General features: G+C 32.7%; 2 protein-coding genes across 5 annotated transcripts; one reads left to right on the top strand and one right to left on the bottom strand.

The window, feature by feature from the left end:
- On the top strand, positions 1,943-7,118 carry LOC109359490 (carboxyl-terminal-processing peptidase 3, chloroplastic). The gene is made up of 12 exons (XM_019604179.1): positions 1,943-2,324; positions 3,215-3,296; positions 3,681-3,811; positions 4,036-4,122; positions 4,407-4,485; positions 5,091-5,170; positions 5,289-5,324; positions 5,452-5,571; positions 5,836-5,922; positions 6,027-6,176; positions 6,327-6,434; positions 6,685-7,118. The coding sequence occupies exons 1-12, from the start codon at positions 2,025-2,027 to the stop codon at positions 6,922-6,924; spliced, it is 1,500 nt and encodes a 499-aa protein (XP_019459724.1). The 5' UTR covers positions 1,943-2,024; the 3' UTR covers positions 6,925-7,118.
- LOC109360753 lies at positions 7,881-13,983 on the bottom strand. Of its 4 annotated transcripts, none has more exons than XM_019605840.1 (6): positions 13,868-13,983; positions 12,919-13,198; positions 12,171-12,423; positions 9,968-11,184; positions 9,050-9,203; positions 7,881-8,590 (listed from the first exon to the last, which is right to left on the bottom strand). In XM_019605840.1, exons 2-6 carry the CDS (start codon positions 13,114-13,116, stop codon positions 8,271-8,273), a joined length of 2,142 nt encoding a protein of 713 aa, XP_019461385.1. In that variant the 5' UTR covers positions 13,117-13,198; positions 13,868-13,983; the 3' UTR covers positions 7,881-8,270. The 4 variants fall into 4 exon arrangements, with proteins under 4 accessions (XP_019461385.1, XP_019461386.1, XP_019461384.1 ...); XM_019605841.1 differs by having other exon boundaries at positions 12,919-13,189; positions 13,868-13,958; XM_019605839.1 differs by lacking the exon at positions 13,868-13,983 and having other exon boundaries at positions 7,881-8,192; positions 8,224-8,590; positions 12,919-13,148.

Raw genomic sequence — 16,616 nt, 5'->3', positions numbered from 1 at the left:
TTCAACAATTTGAAAAAGATTGTCATAGGAGAGTCATTCTTTAAGTTCCTCCCATGTACTATATGCTTTATCAATCCATAATATGCTTTGTGAAATAGAGGGAGAAACTAATCTAGTAATCTATGATATAACAATATTATTAACCTTTTCCCATGTTGGGTAGATATGATATATTTTGAGGGGTATTTGTACCAATACATCAACAAATGCTAATTTTGTTTTGAAATAAGGCTAGTCTTCAAGGATCTAGTCCGTTGATGATAGTTTTCACCATTCAACAATGGTGAAACCAGTGTAACATTTGGATTTTCGGAGGGATAAACATAGTATGAAGAACTTGTGTCTTCAGATGGTTTCATGTGGGTGACTGTTGAAGTTGTAGCAGGTAGAAAGAAAACCATGAATGTAGCAGAACTCTTTTAGAAGAGCTTTGATACCGTATTAAGAAAATGATTCACTTGATTATCAATCAAAGAAATCAAGAGAAGAAGGAGAATGAGAATTTGAAGAATGTATTAATATAACAAAATATTATCGGAGAATGAGAATATTGACTTCATGATGCAAAGTAGTTATATACAAAATATGAGAATAAAATATCTCTTCATACCACGAAATAACTTATCTTCTTTTGTGCAGTAAAAGAATGACATGTATACTATTTGTTTAATTTTAGAAATATTTTTGTATAAAATGATTAAATATGACACATGTCATACTTTTACTGGCGGAAGGAGATAAATTATCTCATTGTACCAATAAATACTTTATTTTCAAAAAATATATATAAATCATAAAGATAATTTAGCATTGGCTATTACATTTATCAATATCTTAGCCTATTCAGAGACAAGTTAACATTTTTACAGGTTTATTGACCTATTTAAATATCTTATATTATAGGAGGCTTTTAACTAGACTTAGCATACTTCAAAAAATCTTAAACAATAAAATAAGTTAAGAACAATACAAACTAAACATGTTCAAATCAATGTATGATGTTTTCCACCCTTACAAATAACATGAGCCTAACACTTGACATCATGCTTAAAAAATCCAACTATCTATTAACAAATACAAGTTTTATTGATTGACAATCATGTAATAGAGAATAAATTAATACTATTTATTTGGTTTTCCCATTTGAATAAATAATAACTATTTTTTTTATAGAATTATCCTTTATTTTCGGGTGCATTTGGCATAAAAATAAATAATGGATTGACTTAAAGATTCAAAGATAAAATAGTTTTAAAAAATGATGTATTTGAAAATATAATTTCCAATACAAATATATATTCTTTTTTAATGAATGCATTTAAAAAGAATTTTTTAGTATTGAAAATATAATATCCAATACATATATATATATTCTTTTTCAATGAGTGCATTTAAAAAGACCCCATTTCTCTTATATGATTTCCAATACAAATATAAGTAAGGAATAAATTAAAAACAATAAAAATTGAAAATATAGTGTATGTGTAAATCTTTACACTAACAATACAAATTTTTTACACTATTTTGTGTGAGAAAAAGATGTTTGCATTAATAATGTATAGGTTTTATACATTATCATTATATCATCTACAATTCATATTTAATTATTATTGACCTTTTAAAAAAAGTAATTAATATGAACAATAGATGATATAGCGTGTATAAATCTTTATACTTTTATATTAATTGTCATTTACTTTTCAAAAAATAATAATTCAAATAAATAGTAGATAATATATCATCTGTATATAATTTTATGCTAACAATATATAAATTTTATATCAAGCTAGTAAATAATTTAATTTTGTAGATTTTTGTGGAACTTGGATACGTAGAGGCATGCATAACCATGGAGAATATGCGAGCACAGCCACAATCGAAAAAGATTCTAGTGGGCTCCACTTCACAGCATCGAGATATTCAACAACAAAAACATAACAGTAACCTCCACCAACACCAACACAGGAAATTCTCTACATTCTAGATTCAACACCACTCCGCAATAATAATAATAAGAAGAAGAAATGGACAAGCTTTGTTACTTTAATCTTAAAGCTATAATTCCGGTTAAGGTAAAAAAATCAAGTTCCATAGTTTTGAGTCATCGAAGATTTTCATTCTCGACAGGTCACAGAAACAGCAACAGCAACAGTTACACACGGTCGGTGTCCATGTCAAGTGAAGATGGGTGGATAAAATCTGCTTCTAAAAGTGCTTTTGGATTTGGTGTTTCAGCTGCTTTTTTGTTTTCTGTCTTCTGTGATTCTCACTCAGCTCTGGCTCAGTCCCTTACTGTAGCCTTTCCTATTTCCAGGGCACCGGAGGTAATCAAATTATACTTTTAGTCTTCACGTTACCAACAAGTCCTATTTTATCAGTATAAGGTTTTACTCGATACTCTCCAAAAAGTTGAAATAAATTAATAACATTGAATTGTTATGGTATTTTTATATGGAAATATTTTGATAACCTGTTTATCCTATTTTCTTGTTTCAATCAATAAGGACTAAGGAGTACTTTGTTTTAATTATTTTCAAATTTTCAATTGAATATTCTTGTAAAAAGAGTTTGAGAATGTGATTTTTTTTAACACTTTTCGTCACGAAATTTTAATGACAATAAACTGCCATTTTTATAATTATAAATATCAAAAATGCAAACTACAATATCTTTTTTGTTATATTTATTATTAATTGCAACAATGATAATGCAATCAAGTGCTCTCCCATGCCAGACCATGTTAGTATTTATCTCGAACCCTCGACTTCCTTTATTTCATTTTTTAAAGCTCTCATCCTAACCATTAGATCACTCACGACTGTATTAGCTTCACATCTGGATTAATGTAAATCCAGCACATTTAGTATTTGGTAGATGTAATGATTATGCTCCTTTAGTACGATAACATGGCTGCTTTTAATGTACTTCAACCATGTATCAATGGGTTTGATGCATTTGTAGTTCATATCAAATATGCCATTGTACTTTTTAGTTTCTAGATAAAAAGCATGGAACATTTTCCTTTGTAATTTGAAGGCCACCATAAGAATTATGGCATAATTTGATGAAAATTTGACACAAAAAGAAACAATTCCTCAACCCCTTTTAACAGAAATCTGAATGCCCAAGTTTAAATTGAAGAGTAGTGAGCTTTCAGCATACTATGGCAATATTAGAGTTTGTGTGTTCATAATCTCAAAGATTCCCTTGCTAGGTAAATGCAGTTCAAAGAACTCTTGTGGAAGCATGGGGTGTAATTCGAGAAACATTTGTTGATCCTACATTTAATCATCAAGGTATTTCTAATTGCTTTATCTTATTTAACAGTGTTTGACTTCCCTTTTCTCTTTTCCTTAAAAGGGCAGCCCAATGCATGAGGCTCCGATTTGTTGGGGTCTAAGGAGCTAGATGTAAGTAGTCTTACTCTTAGAAGTGGAAAGACTGTTTCCAGGATTTGAACCTGTAACCTAATGGTCACTAAGCAACAACTTTCTTAATGGCACCAAATAGTTTCCAACTTAGATTATTTAATTGTTGAGAATAACTTAACTGATTGATCTGCTAATAAACCCTATTGAACCAGACTTAAAGAACCAATCTTTTCTCAATGATTAGTTCCGAAGTTATCAATGATTCCGTAACGCATTGATCAACAACAACAACAACAATTTTATTTGTAGATTGGGATTTGAAGTTGCAGCAAACCATGGTGGAAATGTTTCCCTTGAACTCAGCTGATGCAGCATATACAAAAATCAGAGGAATGCTTTCTACCCTCGGCGATCCTTTTACGCGAATTATAAGTCCAAAGGTCATAGAACCAACATTTCCATTTACCATAATTCCAACCTTACCTTCTTGGTTAACAGAAAAGTAGTAACTAAGTCCAAAATGTTGTACTTTATATTGCCTCTTCTTATCAGCATACATATGATTATGAAAAAGACTATTCAGACATTATCATTTCTTAGATTACCAATTCTTTTTTAAAAGTTAACTTTTGAGGTTATGTTTAACATTGATTCCTACTTACAGGAATACCAAGGATTTAGAATTGGAAGTGATGGAAACTTACAAGGAGTGGGCCTCTTCATAAATGTTGAGCCAAGAACAGGACATTTGGTCAGTTACTTGTGGTAACATCCTAATTTTTTTTGCAATAAACCACATTCAAAATTTATGCTTATTTCTCTTAGGTGATATGATTATGCTATTGACCCATTCCCCATTTTTATTAAAATTTTGTTTAATTTTACTGGAAGAGGCTTGAATTAGATATAGTTCATAGAACCATGCTTGTCTTGCTTCACTACTATTTTATCTTAAAAATGTTATCTCTCAGCATCACTGGATAATGAACCTGTATTATTTTTTGTGATTATGATTTTGTGCAATTGAAATCACAGGTTGTTTTATCCTGCATTGAAGGCAGCCCAGCTGCTCTTGCTGGTATACATCAAGGAGATGAATTGGTTGAGATAAATGGTATTTACCATTTTTCCCTTTTTCATAAATCTACTGAGATCAAGTTTTCTATAATAATTGTTCTAAACTTGTCTATTTGAAAAAAGTACTTCAGAATTATGCACCAAGCTTATCACATGAAAATTATTATTGCTTTACCATAAAAAGCCATTGTTGTCATTGTGTGAAAATGCTAAAATTGGCATACTTGATAGAGTTTAATATCTATGCACTCTCAGTGTAAATTTTTGTACATGTAACTACTTTTGTTTAAGAGTGAATTATACATATGAATGGCAGATGAAAATATAAAAAACATGCATACATATTAAATCCTCCTTAATATTGCTAAGATTAAATTGGGGTAGAAAGTGCCCATAGCTAATGGATATTGTTTTAGGGTATAATATAATGTAAGGAAGGCTTCTTCTTGTTGTTATTGTCTTCTCTTCCTTGGTGTTGCTGAACATTTTACTATACATATATTTCATAAATTTCTAGCTGCTCCTAGCCAATATTTATTGGAACATTTTTTATCTGTAGAAATTCAAGTGATTTTCTCCTCCACTTTTGTTTTGTAAATACAAGTAACTTCCTTTGAATTGAAAACATTTCTGATTCTGTAGGGGAGAGGCTTGATGGTATTGATAGTGAAGCTGCAGCACAGAGGCTTAGAGGAAATGCTGGAACAACTGTCACAGTAAAGGTTCATAACAAATGTTAACTTCTTTCTTCTATTTTTAGCTTAATTCTTCCATTCATTACAAGCTTTCTTGTGAATTTGAGTAACATACTAGAAACTAATTTATACTTATCCTCTCCAGGTCAAAGACTCAGAGAAAAACCTCGATATCCGAGAGGTAATTTTGACACTAACATTGTAGGATTATGATTCATCAAGTGTTAACTTCTTTCTTCTATTTTAGGTGTTTTTATGTTATACATAGGCATTGCACTCACAAGCTTTTTTGATCCTTACACTTCAAGGTCAAACTTCAACGAGAATTTATTAAGCTCTCTCCGATTTCCGTTGCGATCATCCCTCACACGTCCCCGTATGGGAAGGTAACAAAAACTGGCTATGTGAAATTGTCAGCCTTCTCTCAGGTGAGCAAAGAATAGCAATCAAATAAAATTGCAATTCTGTGTTTAGTTAAAATGAAGATATTTAAACTAACTACTATTTTACGGCTTTTGGAACAGCTACATGTAAACTCGAATGATATTTGTACAACTAGATGCAACAACATTCATAATTTTTGGTTTTATAGGGGAGAGTACTAATACTTTGCCTTATAAAGCCAAAAGTTGCTGCATTTGGTTTTACATATAACATTTCTGATATAAATCTCCCCTGATTCATTTTGTCAGACTGCTGCAGATGACATGAAGCATGCTATTCAGGAATTTGAAAATCAAGATGTGCACTCGTACATACTAGACCTACGGAACAATCCTGTAAATGACTCCTTTGATGGAAACATTCATTCAGTGTTACCTTGTCACCACTGTATTAAAGTGGTCTGTCAGTATTCTCATCATTTTCCCTCTGATTATTGCAGGGTGGGTTGGTAAAAGCCGGCCTCGATGTTGCACAGATGTGGTTAGATGGAGATGAGACTTTAGTGAACACAATCGATAGAAGCGGGAATATGTTGCCAATTAATATGGTCAATGGACATGCTATAACACACGATCCACTTGTTGTGATTGTCAGTACTAACTTTAGTTGCTTGATATTAATAACATTGACTCTTCCTTTTAATTCTACAATCTTTTGTAGGAGCAACAAAATAGGATCTGCAGGTATCTGATGTTACATTTGCATATAATGTAATTGCAATCTTTTGTTTCCTCAACAGGTCAACGAGAGAAGTGCAAGTGCCAGTGAGATTTTAGCCGGAGCATTACACGATAATGGTCGAGCTATTCTTGTAGGGAACAAAACATTTGGTAAAGGAAAGATTCAGGTACCATTATTCTTCTTGTCAAATAATGATCATGGTGTGATGCTTGAAGTACTTAAATATGGTTATTAACATAGATTTTGCTGATAAGGGATAGCATGAAACAATAGATATTGCAATGTATATATGCTAGGTTATTAGCATTGATGTTTTCCATCTACATGCATTTCAACTGCAAGTGATGTTATTAACATTCAATTGCAACACATGATCCATTTGTGGTTAGCTGTGACATGTTTCATTCTCATTGTAGAGTGTCACAGAGCTTCATGATGGGTCAGCTCTCTTTGTTACAGTAGCGAAATATCTGTCACCGGCGCTTCATGACATAGATCAGGTTGGGATAATACCAGACGTGCAGTGCACGACAGAAATGCTTAATTCGACCAAGAAGATTTCAAGGAAGGATAAAAGCTTAGCCTCATCTTTAGAAGCAGATTCATGCATTATGGTTGCAGAACAGGAATTGGACACGAAGGGGACTGCTTCTTGAACACGAATTGGACACGAAGGAATTGTTGTCATTCTCATTTTGTTTCCATTGTTATGGTTGAAAGAAAGGTTCTGTCTAATCCAATACATCAACTTGTACTATGTACATTGTGATCACTAGTATTTTACTGTAAACAAAATAGATGAACCAATTGTATATAGCATCCAATAGAATAGTGGAAAATTGACTTCCAAGCTGAAGTGTTTTAGTTTATCAATTCAGTTATTGTACATTTAAAGTTAATTTTGGGCATCACTGTCGAAGATGAGAAATTTAGCTAAGCTTGGTAGCGTTAAAGTAAGTCCACCCCAACAACAAAACAAAACCAATGACAGCTTTTCCTTCGACACTCACAAAGCAAACAACATTACCCTTATGCCGAGACTCGCCCTCAATATTTTCACAATCAAGTTTAAAATAAAAACTAACATTGAATCTATGAGCACATGGAAATATAGTTGCATGGAATTCATTTCAAGATAACAATGGCTACCCAGGAACACGAATTTAAGATGAAAAATGAATGGGGAAAATAATCCCACTTAAGGAAACCCAACAATTTTATAATTACTATTTTTATTGGCTTTTTAAAAGAGATGTAATACGAGGATTTCCCAACAGGTTTTACCATTACTAACTCACTGCATTTAGCTTTGGACTAATACCATTTATCTCATGTCACTGGTTTGGTGGACAGAACAATAGAGATAGGAGCTCATTTAGTATACTATTTGTTCTATGTGGAGCTGAGTAAAAAACTAATAGGATGAAATATGCAATTTTTCCTCTCATCCTCACCCTCGTTCACAACTCATGAAGCATTGCAACACACTTTCTCTACACAGATACAACTTTTCTAGCTCTCTCCATGCTTTTTGGATATATAAATATGTTGGGATCTTGATCATGTACTTGGCATTTATTTATGCTTTCTTGTAAACCAAACTCAAAGCATATAATTAAGCAAGGTTCTTTTTTCTTATTGTTTTCTGGTTGACCTATAAAGAAGTCAAGAACTAGTGAAAATTATACATGAATGATGAATTGAGCATCACAAAACTACTTGTAGAGCCTGTCATCTTATTTGGGACTAGCTCAGCAAAAAAGAAAGTTGTAACCCTTTGCTACTAAGCTTCCGCTATGCACAGGATTTAGGGAAGGGCTGGACCCACTAGCTCGCCGACCTTTGCTTAAATAAGTTTACCTCTCTAGTAAGGTAAGAAGCAGATCGTCCACATCGTGACAAGGATTTATAGGAAGGTTCCTTGCCATGTAACCTCAAGAAATAAGTTAAGATAGGATAACCATGCATCACATGTTCATATCCTTTACTTTTATAGAATCAATCATCTGAAAGGTTCAACTGGTGCAGATTCCTCAAGAAAATGTGCTACCTGAAAACATTCAGCTGCTTCAACTAATGATGATATTGTACCCTCGTCCTTGTGAAGAAGTCCGAGATTATACCAAGCCGAAGCACTGAATCTGTCGTGCCGTAGTGCATCCATCAGAAAGCTTCTGACAGCAGGATTTGATCGATTACTGCACCGTCTCAGAACTACAGCAATGGAGATCAAACTAAGTACATGACTAGGATCAATGTCCAAAGCATCACGAAAAGCTTTTAGAGCTTCTTTGTAAAGGCCCCTTGCTTCGTACATTTTGCCTGTGATGATCAAATAAAACATAGCACATTATCTGCAAGTCTTAGAAGCACAACAAAAATGGAAAATTTACTGCTTATGCCACATTACATTTACATTTCTGAGGCTGCTATATTTTGTACTTCATGAAATATGTTTAATTATGCACATTGTCACATAGACTTAGATTAGTTCATCATCATAAATAATGAAATATTCTAGTGTGTTATATTTTATTATTTGTCTTATAATAATTGTGCGTCACTTCACTTGGGTACATGCCTCGCGATCACGAATCACATCCTGTAATCTCTTGGCACTTCAGTGCACCGAAACATGTTACATAGCTATAAATAAAGAATACTCTACATCAGACAGTATCTGCCAATTATTTTCAAGTAATTATAATCTGTTAGCACCATTTCCATCTCAGGGAAAAAATCGAATGGAGAAACAAACTTAGATAAAAATCATAAATTTACCTGTTGCGTGACATCTAGAAGTAGAAAATGGCTTGATGGCCTTAGATTTTGAAAGACACACCTCTGCATCATGCCACTGTGAAAGACTGATGTAGACATAAGCAATATCATGCCATATTTCCACTTCGAAGTTCCTAGTGAGATCTCTATTATCCTGTCACATGTAGTGAAGCAAAAAAAATGTAAGCAACTAGATTTGAATATATGACCTTACCTGTGATATCATACAGTACACTGACACTTAAAGAGAATAGAACATATACAACCCTAACATTCTCTTGAAAGAGAGGTGTGACTACTAATCTATTATTTTAACCAAATGAATCTCTTGTTCAACGAGGTAACATCTTGTATAAAAGAATAAATATTAAAAATTCTTATCAATATAGGAAATAAAAAATGATAAATATTCTGGACAATAACAATATGTGTTCCTCTTCAAAATCAGAAAGGAAAAATTGAAAAGGTGCTCTTTTGAGGGTTAATCCTACAAGTTCAAATCAACTTCGTTAAAATAATTTCCACAAAATTTCACCCCGAGGGCATACTGGCTGTCACATAAACATGTGAACCTGGCAGTAACGTGCCTCATCAAATGTCCAAACTTTTAAGGAACTCTATGCATTCTTCTTTATAATTTTTCATGACATGCATCCATGTCAAACCAAATAAAACAATGATTATTTCTTCAGTACTCTCGCTATTACTCTTCCAATCAATATGATAAGGTACAGATTGGCAGAACAATTCCATTCACAACTATAAAACCTTTGATGATAAATTTCTGGTACAGCCGTAACAGCTCCACAAGTTTATGGGAGACTACATTTATCCAATTCTAACAGTATTAATCACAAGAACACAGGTCTGTTATTCATAATTTCTACTCAATAAGCATAAGTTATTACAACAACTAACCTTATATAGCCTCTTTCCGGAACCAAAACTTTTACTCTGAATTTGAAGAACAGCAAGAAGCTGAGTATATGTTTCAATAGCACTTTTTAAATGGCCCTGTGCAATGCTAAGTTTAGCTTTTGCCTGCAACAAATTGCCTTGTTCCCATTTACCAGTCTGATCCAAAGCAGCGTTGATGACAGATTCGGCATCCAAAAAACGTTTTTGAGCAGATAATATCCGGGCTAACAATAACCACCCTTTAATATTAGAACCTCCTTCCAGCTTTAAAAAGCACTTTGCATGATAAAGTGCAGTATCCAACTTCCTTTGCTCTGCATACTCTAAACTGAGATGGTACACTACAACGGGGTCTTTCATTTCGGTCTTTCTGCCTGCAGTTTCCAGGGCATGGAGTGCCTCAGATTGTCTCTCACATCTCTCAGAATCAGAAGTGGCCAATTTTGCGTATGCTGAAAGCGAAACACCGAGTAAGCAATTGGCAAGATTTTCTAACTGATTACATCTGCCATTCAAGTTCTCAAGCGCTCTGCGAGCGAAGCTTACCCCTTCTTCTGCAAGGCTAGATTCCTCACAGCAAATCTTAGAGGCCATTAACAATGCTGGAACATGTTTCGGGTCTTCTCTACTACCCAACAATTTTCTAAGAAGATCCAGTGCAACCAAGTCCTTACCTGCTACATAATAGCAAAGAGCTAGAGAATGGCACCTTTCTCTTCGATGGATAGTCCCAGGGAGCAATTCTTCTAATTGTTTGGCTAAAGCTGATAAATCTCCTGAAACAGACAGAGCAAATGAAAGGTGGTCTAAAATTGAAGGATCCCACTCGATTCTTTTTAGAGAGATTTTTCTTAGCAGGATCATTAAAAGAAGTATAGCCTCTTCAACATTGCTTGTTGGTACAAATGATCCGTCCATTTGGGAACGGAGATTAGGGGGTGTTGCTTCCACTCCACTATACAGAAGAAAAACAACAAATTCTTTTTGAATCTTTGCTATAGTCTCTGCATCAAGATTCCAATGACGAAGGAGTGCTCTTCGGTAAGACAAAATAGCGTCACGTGGACAATCAGCAAGTTTCCATAATTCAGGAAGTAGCTCAACTGCTTTACTCATAGTCTCCTGCAATTTGCATTCAGCACCAAAGTTATCAGGCAAGCCATTGGGCAACGAAGACTCCACTATGTCCAGAATAACTTTGCAAGACTGAGCAGCTTCTGCAAGAATATTTGGAAACATACATTACACTTTGGAATCTCATATAGCTTAACACTTCCATATTTTGTGATTCTTTTAAACCACCAGAATTCTAGATTGCGAAGTTCAAGAGACAGTGGATTATTTAACACAAATGTCAGTCAAATTTATGCTGTAAATCAGGGGGTGGGGGCATATGCAAATATAATCCAGAAATCTATTATATCAATATGTCCTGTCAATTCCAGTGCAATAATTTACATAACAGATGAGTCACAATGAAGGGCGGCTCCCACTTGATAGAGTATGGGGAGGATAGATGTATGCAACCTTACCCCCATAGGTGGAGAGACTATTTCCAAATGACTCACAAATCACAATGAAACAACAACAAATACAGGTGCTAAGGCAACTGCATTGTCTTTTGGATTGATAGTTGAAACTTGAAAGTTTGAAACCAATGCCCAGCACTTGTCATAATTCATATAATGTAATTTAATATAGAAATAAGAATCTTAAAACTTGAGAGTTTATCTTTAGCCGACCCCTGAACGAGACTAAGGCTTTGTTGTTGTTATAGAAATAAGAATCTTCTAGACTTGACAGTTTTATCTCATAATGTACATACTTCACATCAGCAACATTAGAACAGGTCCATATAGACCAACAAGGCGTTGGTCTAGTAATGTAAGGCCCCGCTGGATCCCCATAAAGACCAAAAGGGCATGGATACGATTCCTGGGAGCGACACTTGTTGGGAGAGGCAGTCATGCAACCCGAGAGGGATTAGTTCCTTACCAAAAAAGGTGAGGGGATACCCTTGGTAGTACCCAAAATAAAAAGAACAGGACCATATATATAAAAAATGACAACAAAAGTAATTAGCATTCAAAAGAAATGTCATTGTTTAAAAAAGTAGACAGATGTTAATCAACGGGAAAAAATGTGGACCACACAGAAAGGATGCACACAAAAAAAAATCTATGAATCAAACAAGTGAGGGTACCTTTAAACCTTTCAAGAACCTGCAAAGATTTTGCTTTTAGAAAGACTGCTTCCAACAGTAAGCCAACAGCATGTCTAGACATCGGCGATTCTGCATGATTCTGTGAATGTCTCTTATGGCGCTCTCCACTTCTAGAAAGGGAATTTTTTATCTTGGGAGTCACAGAACCGATATCTATTCCCTCAAAGACATGTAAAGCAGCTACTATATTTCCTTTCTGATATTCATACCTTCCTAGCAGAGCTCTAGCTTCCTGCAGATTACAGAAATATTTTTCTTTGAATAATAATTGTAACCATAATCACTAAATTTAAAACAAGTCCCAAAGAAATTTATTGAATGGAAAAAGTCTAGACCATTAAATTCATTACCAGACAACTACATGCATTTGCCATAGTATGAAGGAAACCACTGCCTTGGTCATATCATATTTAATAAAATGAACTAAGATGAAGGATTCTGTCAAAAAAACTTGGACAGTAGCAGACTTTCCAAATCTAAGTGCATAAATAGAAAGATCTGAATGCAGTTTACACCAATATAAATAAACTACCAATAAAAAAATCATTTAGGTATGCTCCAAGTTATTCAGTTTAAGAAATAAACGCACGGCTAATTGGGTATACACAAGCTTGTTGTATATACACTCCCTAGGGTCTGGAGTAAATAACAAAGAATAAATGCAGTTAAATCAGATTATTCACTATAACAATAAACATAAAAGGAAAAGCATTTTGATGAATTCAACCTCATAGTTCAAGACGCCGCTTTCACGTAGGGATGATTCAGCTTCTTCTATATTGCCAGTGTCCGGCTTCTTGTTAACTTGTCCAGGTAGGCAAGAAAGCCCACTTGCTGAATAATCCTTGGTTGCAACAGATTCAGATGAAGGAACCGTTTCATCTACTCCTCCTCCTAGTCGTTCCCCCGAGTTTAGGCACTTCATTTTCCTCCCTTCAAATTCCTTTTGATTTCACTTCTCCTATGTCTAATATTGCTTCCCGTACAGTTTCTCTTGACTCAAAATTCTGCCCAGAGTAAACATTAAACAAATTCCAGCAATGTACTACAAACTAATTTAAACCACAGCCATCACAAAAACAAACTTTTCAGTACCCTCAGATCTCTGATCATGCATATAGATTAATCAAAAATCAAGAGAATCACAAACTTGAAATTTCCAACAAAATTTATCCTAACCAAGGTTTTAAATTGCGGTCGCCAATTGCAACAATCCTAGCCCAAAGTTCCGTAATTCGGTAAACTTAACATAATCATTCTATAACTGCAACCACAATTTATAATCATGATCTGACTACACTGAAGGCAGTAAATTGAAATTCCGTAACAGAAAACCAAACACAAAATTGTGAAGTAATGGCAAACAAGCATAACTCTTAATCCAACAACCCCTAACCCCAATCACTGGAAAATAAAAACACACTTCAAATTCCTTTTCTTCATTCTGTTTGATTGACTTGAAGCACAATAAATTTTCTAAAACAACATAACAAGTCAAAATGAAGAAAAGGGTAAGAGAACCCGCTTCACAAAATTGAAACCTACCACATTGACTAGGCAACTATATAAAAAAATCTTTTTTTTTTTAAATATTACCATTAAATTTGCAATTGAATTAAGCTTAGGAAGCAATATGAAAATAGTAACCCATCACAAACCATATAAAAAGGTCTCACCTTTGGAGTCTCCAGAAAGAAGAACAGAGGGTACAAACAACAATACCCATGAATAAAGTTGAGCAATCAAGGGAACTTTTTCATCTAAATTATTATAGCTTATTTTTGTTTCTTTTTTTGAACTCAAATTGATAGTGGAGATAGAATATAATGGAATAGAATGAAAATTGGGATTGGAAAAGAAATAAAAGTAAGGAAGAAGAACTTCTACTAATAAAGAAACAAAAACAACATAAGCGTTGAAGCATTGAACAAGGAAGAAGAGGTTTTGGTTTGGTTTTGGTGTTGGAGTGGGGTCCAGGGGAGGTGTTAATTGCATGAGTGGTGGTTGTAGAGGATAGTAATTAGATGCCACATGTTATAATGTTTAACATGTATAGACTCTTACAAATCATAAGAAAATACAGATAAAATTTTAGTATAGTAGTGTAAGATTTTGTTGGATTCTCTTAATAATCAAACTATTAAATGTTTAATTTTTGTGAGCGATACTTGTCAGGAAGAACAGTCACACAATCCAAAAAACATTAATTCTTTACCTAAAAATGATAGAAGAAATCTTTAATAATACAAAAAATTGTAAGAAAATGAAATAATAATACAAATATTACTTATAAATTAATTATAATATAGGAGAATTTGTATCAGAAATTTTGTAGTATAATTTGTATGAGAGATTTAGTTATGGAATAAATGAGAAAATTTTGTATAAAAATACATATATGTAGAAATAAGTAATATAATTTTAACAACATATTAAAAATTAATTAGTTTAGACAATTTTTTCTCTCACAAAAGAGTCACTCTTGAGTCTTTTCAACAGAGTTGGTGTCTGCCCTGGCTCTCATTTGAACGGTCATTAACTGCATTCTCTTACACGCCTTCACATACAGCTCACGGTGGAGCCATTCTTATTTATGGTTGTTAACCACCCTCTATCATGCTTCCACATTTTCATCATTTATTTATGTTAATTATCTATATATATATATATATATATATATATACACTATATATATACACACACTATATATCTATATCTATACTATATATAAAAGTAAAATATGGTGTAACTTCCACCATAGTGTAATTTCCATTTCATATTTTGCCCTTTACATTATTTAATTTTTACAAAAAGACCATATAATCATAAATAAACTATATCTTTCACAATAAATTGAACATTATCATAAATACATAAAAATTATAACAAATACATTCTAATTCTAAAAATAAAATATATAAAAATTGAATATGTAGTACCATGTAATATTGACCGGCAGGCACGAAGTGCTTGTACACATTAATAATATATAAAGCCAGAACTTGAAATAACTTATCTCATAGTGTAATTTTCATTTCTTATATTGCCCTTAACATTATTTACTTTTTACAAAAAAAATTATATAATCCTAAGCAATTATCACTGATACATTAATTAACCACATATCTCACCTTAAATTAAACATTATCGTAAACACACAAAAATATAATATAAAGTACACCGAACACAAAAATACATTTTAATTCAAAAAAATGAAATATATAAAAATTGAATATGTAGTATCACACAATATTTGCTGGCAAGCACGAAGTGCCTATACACACTAGTACCATTATCTATCTATACTTCTATACTTCTATACTATATATAAAGCCAAAACATGGTGTAACCACCACCATGGCATAATTTATATATTCTTATTTTGCCCTTCACATTATTTATTTTTTACAAAAAAAACCATATAATCCTTATTAATCATCACTAACATATTAATTAACCACATCCCTCACCTTAAACTATACATTATCATAAACACACAAAAATTATAATATAAAATACATTGAACAAATATATTCTAATTATAAAAAATGAAATATATAATACCACGCAATATTGTTCGGCAGGCAGGAAGTGTTTGTTAACACTAGTACTATATAAAGCCAAAACTTGAAATAACTTCTCTCATGGTGTAATTTTCATTTCCTATTTTGCCATTCACATTATTTAATTTTTACAAAAAAAAACTATATATATAATCTTAAGCAACCACCACCAATACATTAATTAACCACATATCTTACATTAAATTAAACATTATCATAAAAAAAATATAATATAAAGTACACCGAACACAACAAATACATTCTAATTCCAAAAAAATGAAATATATAAAAACTGAATATGTAGTATCACACAATATTCGCCGGCAGACACGAAGTATCTGTACACACTAGTATTAATAAAGACAAAACAATAAATAACTATCACTATGATATATTTTTTGTATTTCAAACTTATCTTTTGTATTATTAATAACTACTTTAAACTTTCATTGCTTTAATTTTTTATATTAATATATCATTAATCTTCCACATATTCTCCTATTTCTATATTTTCTCTTTCTCATCCCAAGTAAAACAAACAATAACATAAAAAAAACATCTATAATGATTATTAGAGATACAAAATGAGAAATTCGCATAAGTTTTATGTATATCATATTAATTAGCACATGTTATCTTCTAAAGTTTCACTATCTATTGAATTTATATATTGCATTCTATATCACAAAAAAAAATGTGGGTGACTGATATGGAGTACCGATCGACACACTAGTACTGATAAATTTCCAATTCTTTTTTCATAAGCAAATCATTTTCCTTTAACCAACAACGGTACGTATGAAGTATTACTGGATCTCCAAGGTCGAAAACCCAATTCTTAAGATCAACATTTATTTATTAG

This window comes from Lupinus angustifolius, chromosome LG11, assembly GCF_001865875.1.
Source record: "Lupinus angustifolius cultivar Tanjil chromosome LG11, LupAngTanjil_v1.0, whole genome shotgun sequence".
NCBI lineage: Eukaryota > Viridiplantae > Streptophyta > Magnoliopsida > Fabales > Fabaceae > Lupinus > Lupinus angustifolius.
Note: the sequence above shows the minus strand (reverse complement) of the source record. Positions and strands in the feature narration are given on the sequence as shown.

Coding starts and splice junctions, on each gene's coding strand:
- LOC109359490 (XM_019604179.1), top strand. CDS start 2,025: ATGGACAAGCTTTGTTACTTTAATCTTAAAGCTATAATTCCGGTTAAG. Junction 3,812..4,035: donor CGCGAATTATAAGTCCAAAG/GTCATAGAACCA, acceptor TCCTACTTACAG/GAATACCAAGGATTTAGAAT. Junction 5,923..6,026: donor TAGACCTACGGAACAATCCT/GTAAATGACTCC, acceptor TGATTATTGCAG/GGTGGGTTGGTAAAAGCCGG.
- LOC109360753 (XM_019605840.1), bottom strand. CDS start 13,116: ATGAAGTGCCTAAACTCGGGGGAACGACTAGGAGGAGGAGTAGATGAA. Junction 12,424..12,918: donor GCGGCGTCTTGAACTATGAG/GTTGAATTCATC, acceptor TGTAATCTGCAG/GAAGCTAGAGCTCTGCTAGG. Junction 8,591..9,049: donor TTCTAGATGTCACGCAACAG/GTAAATTTATGA, acceptor TGATCATCACAG/GCAAAATGTACGAAGCAAGG.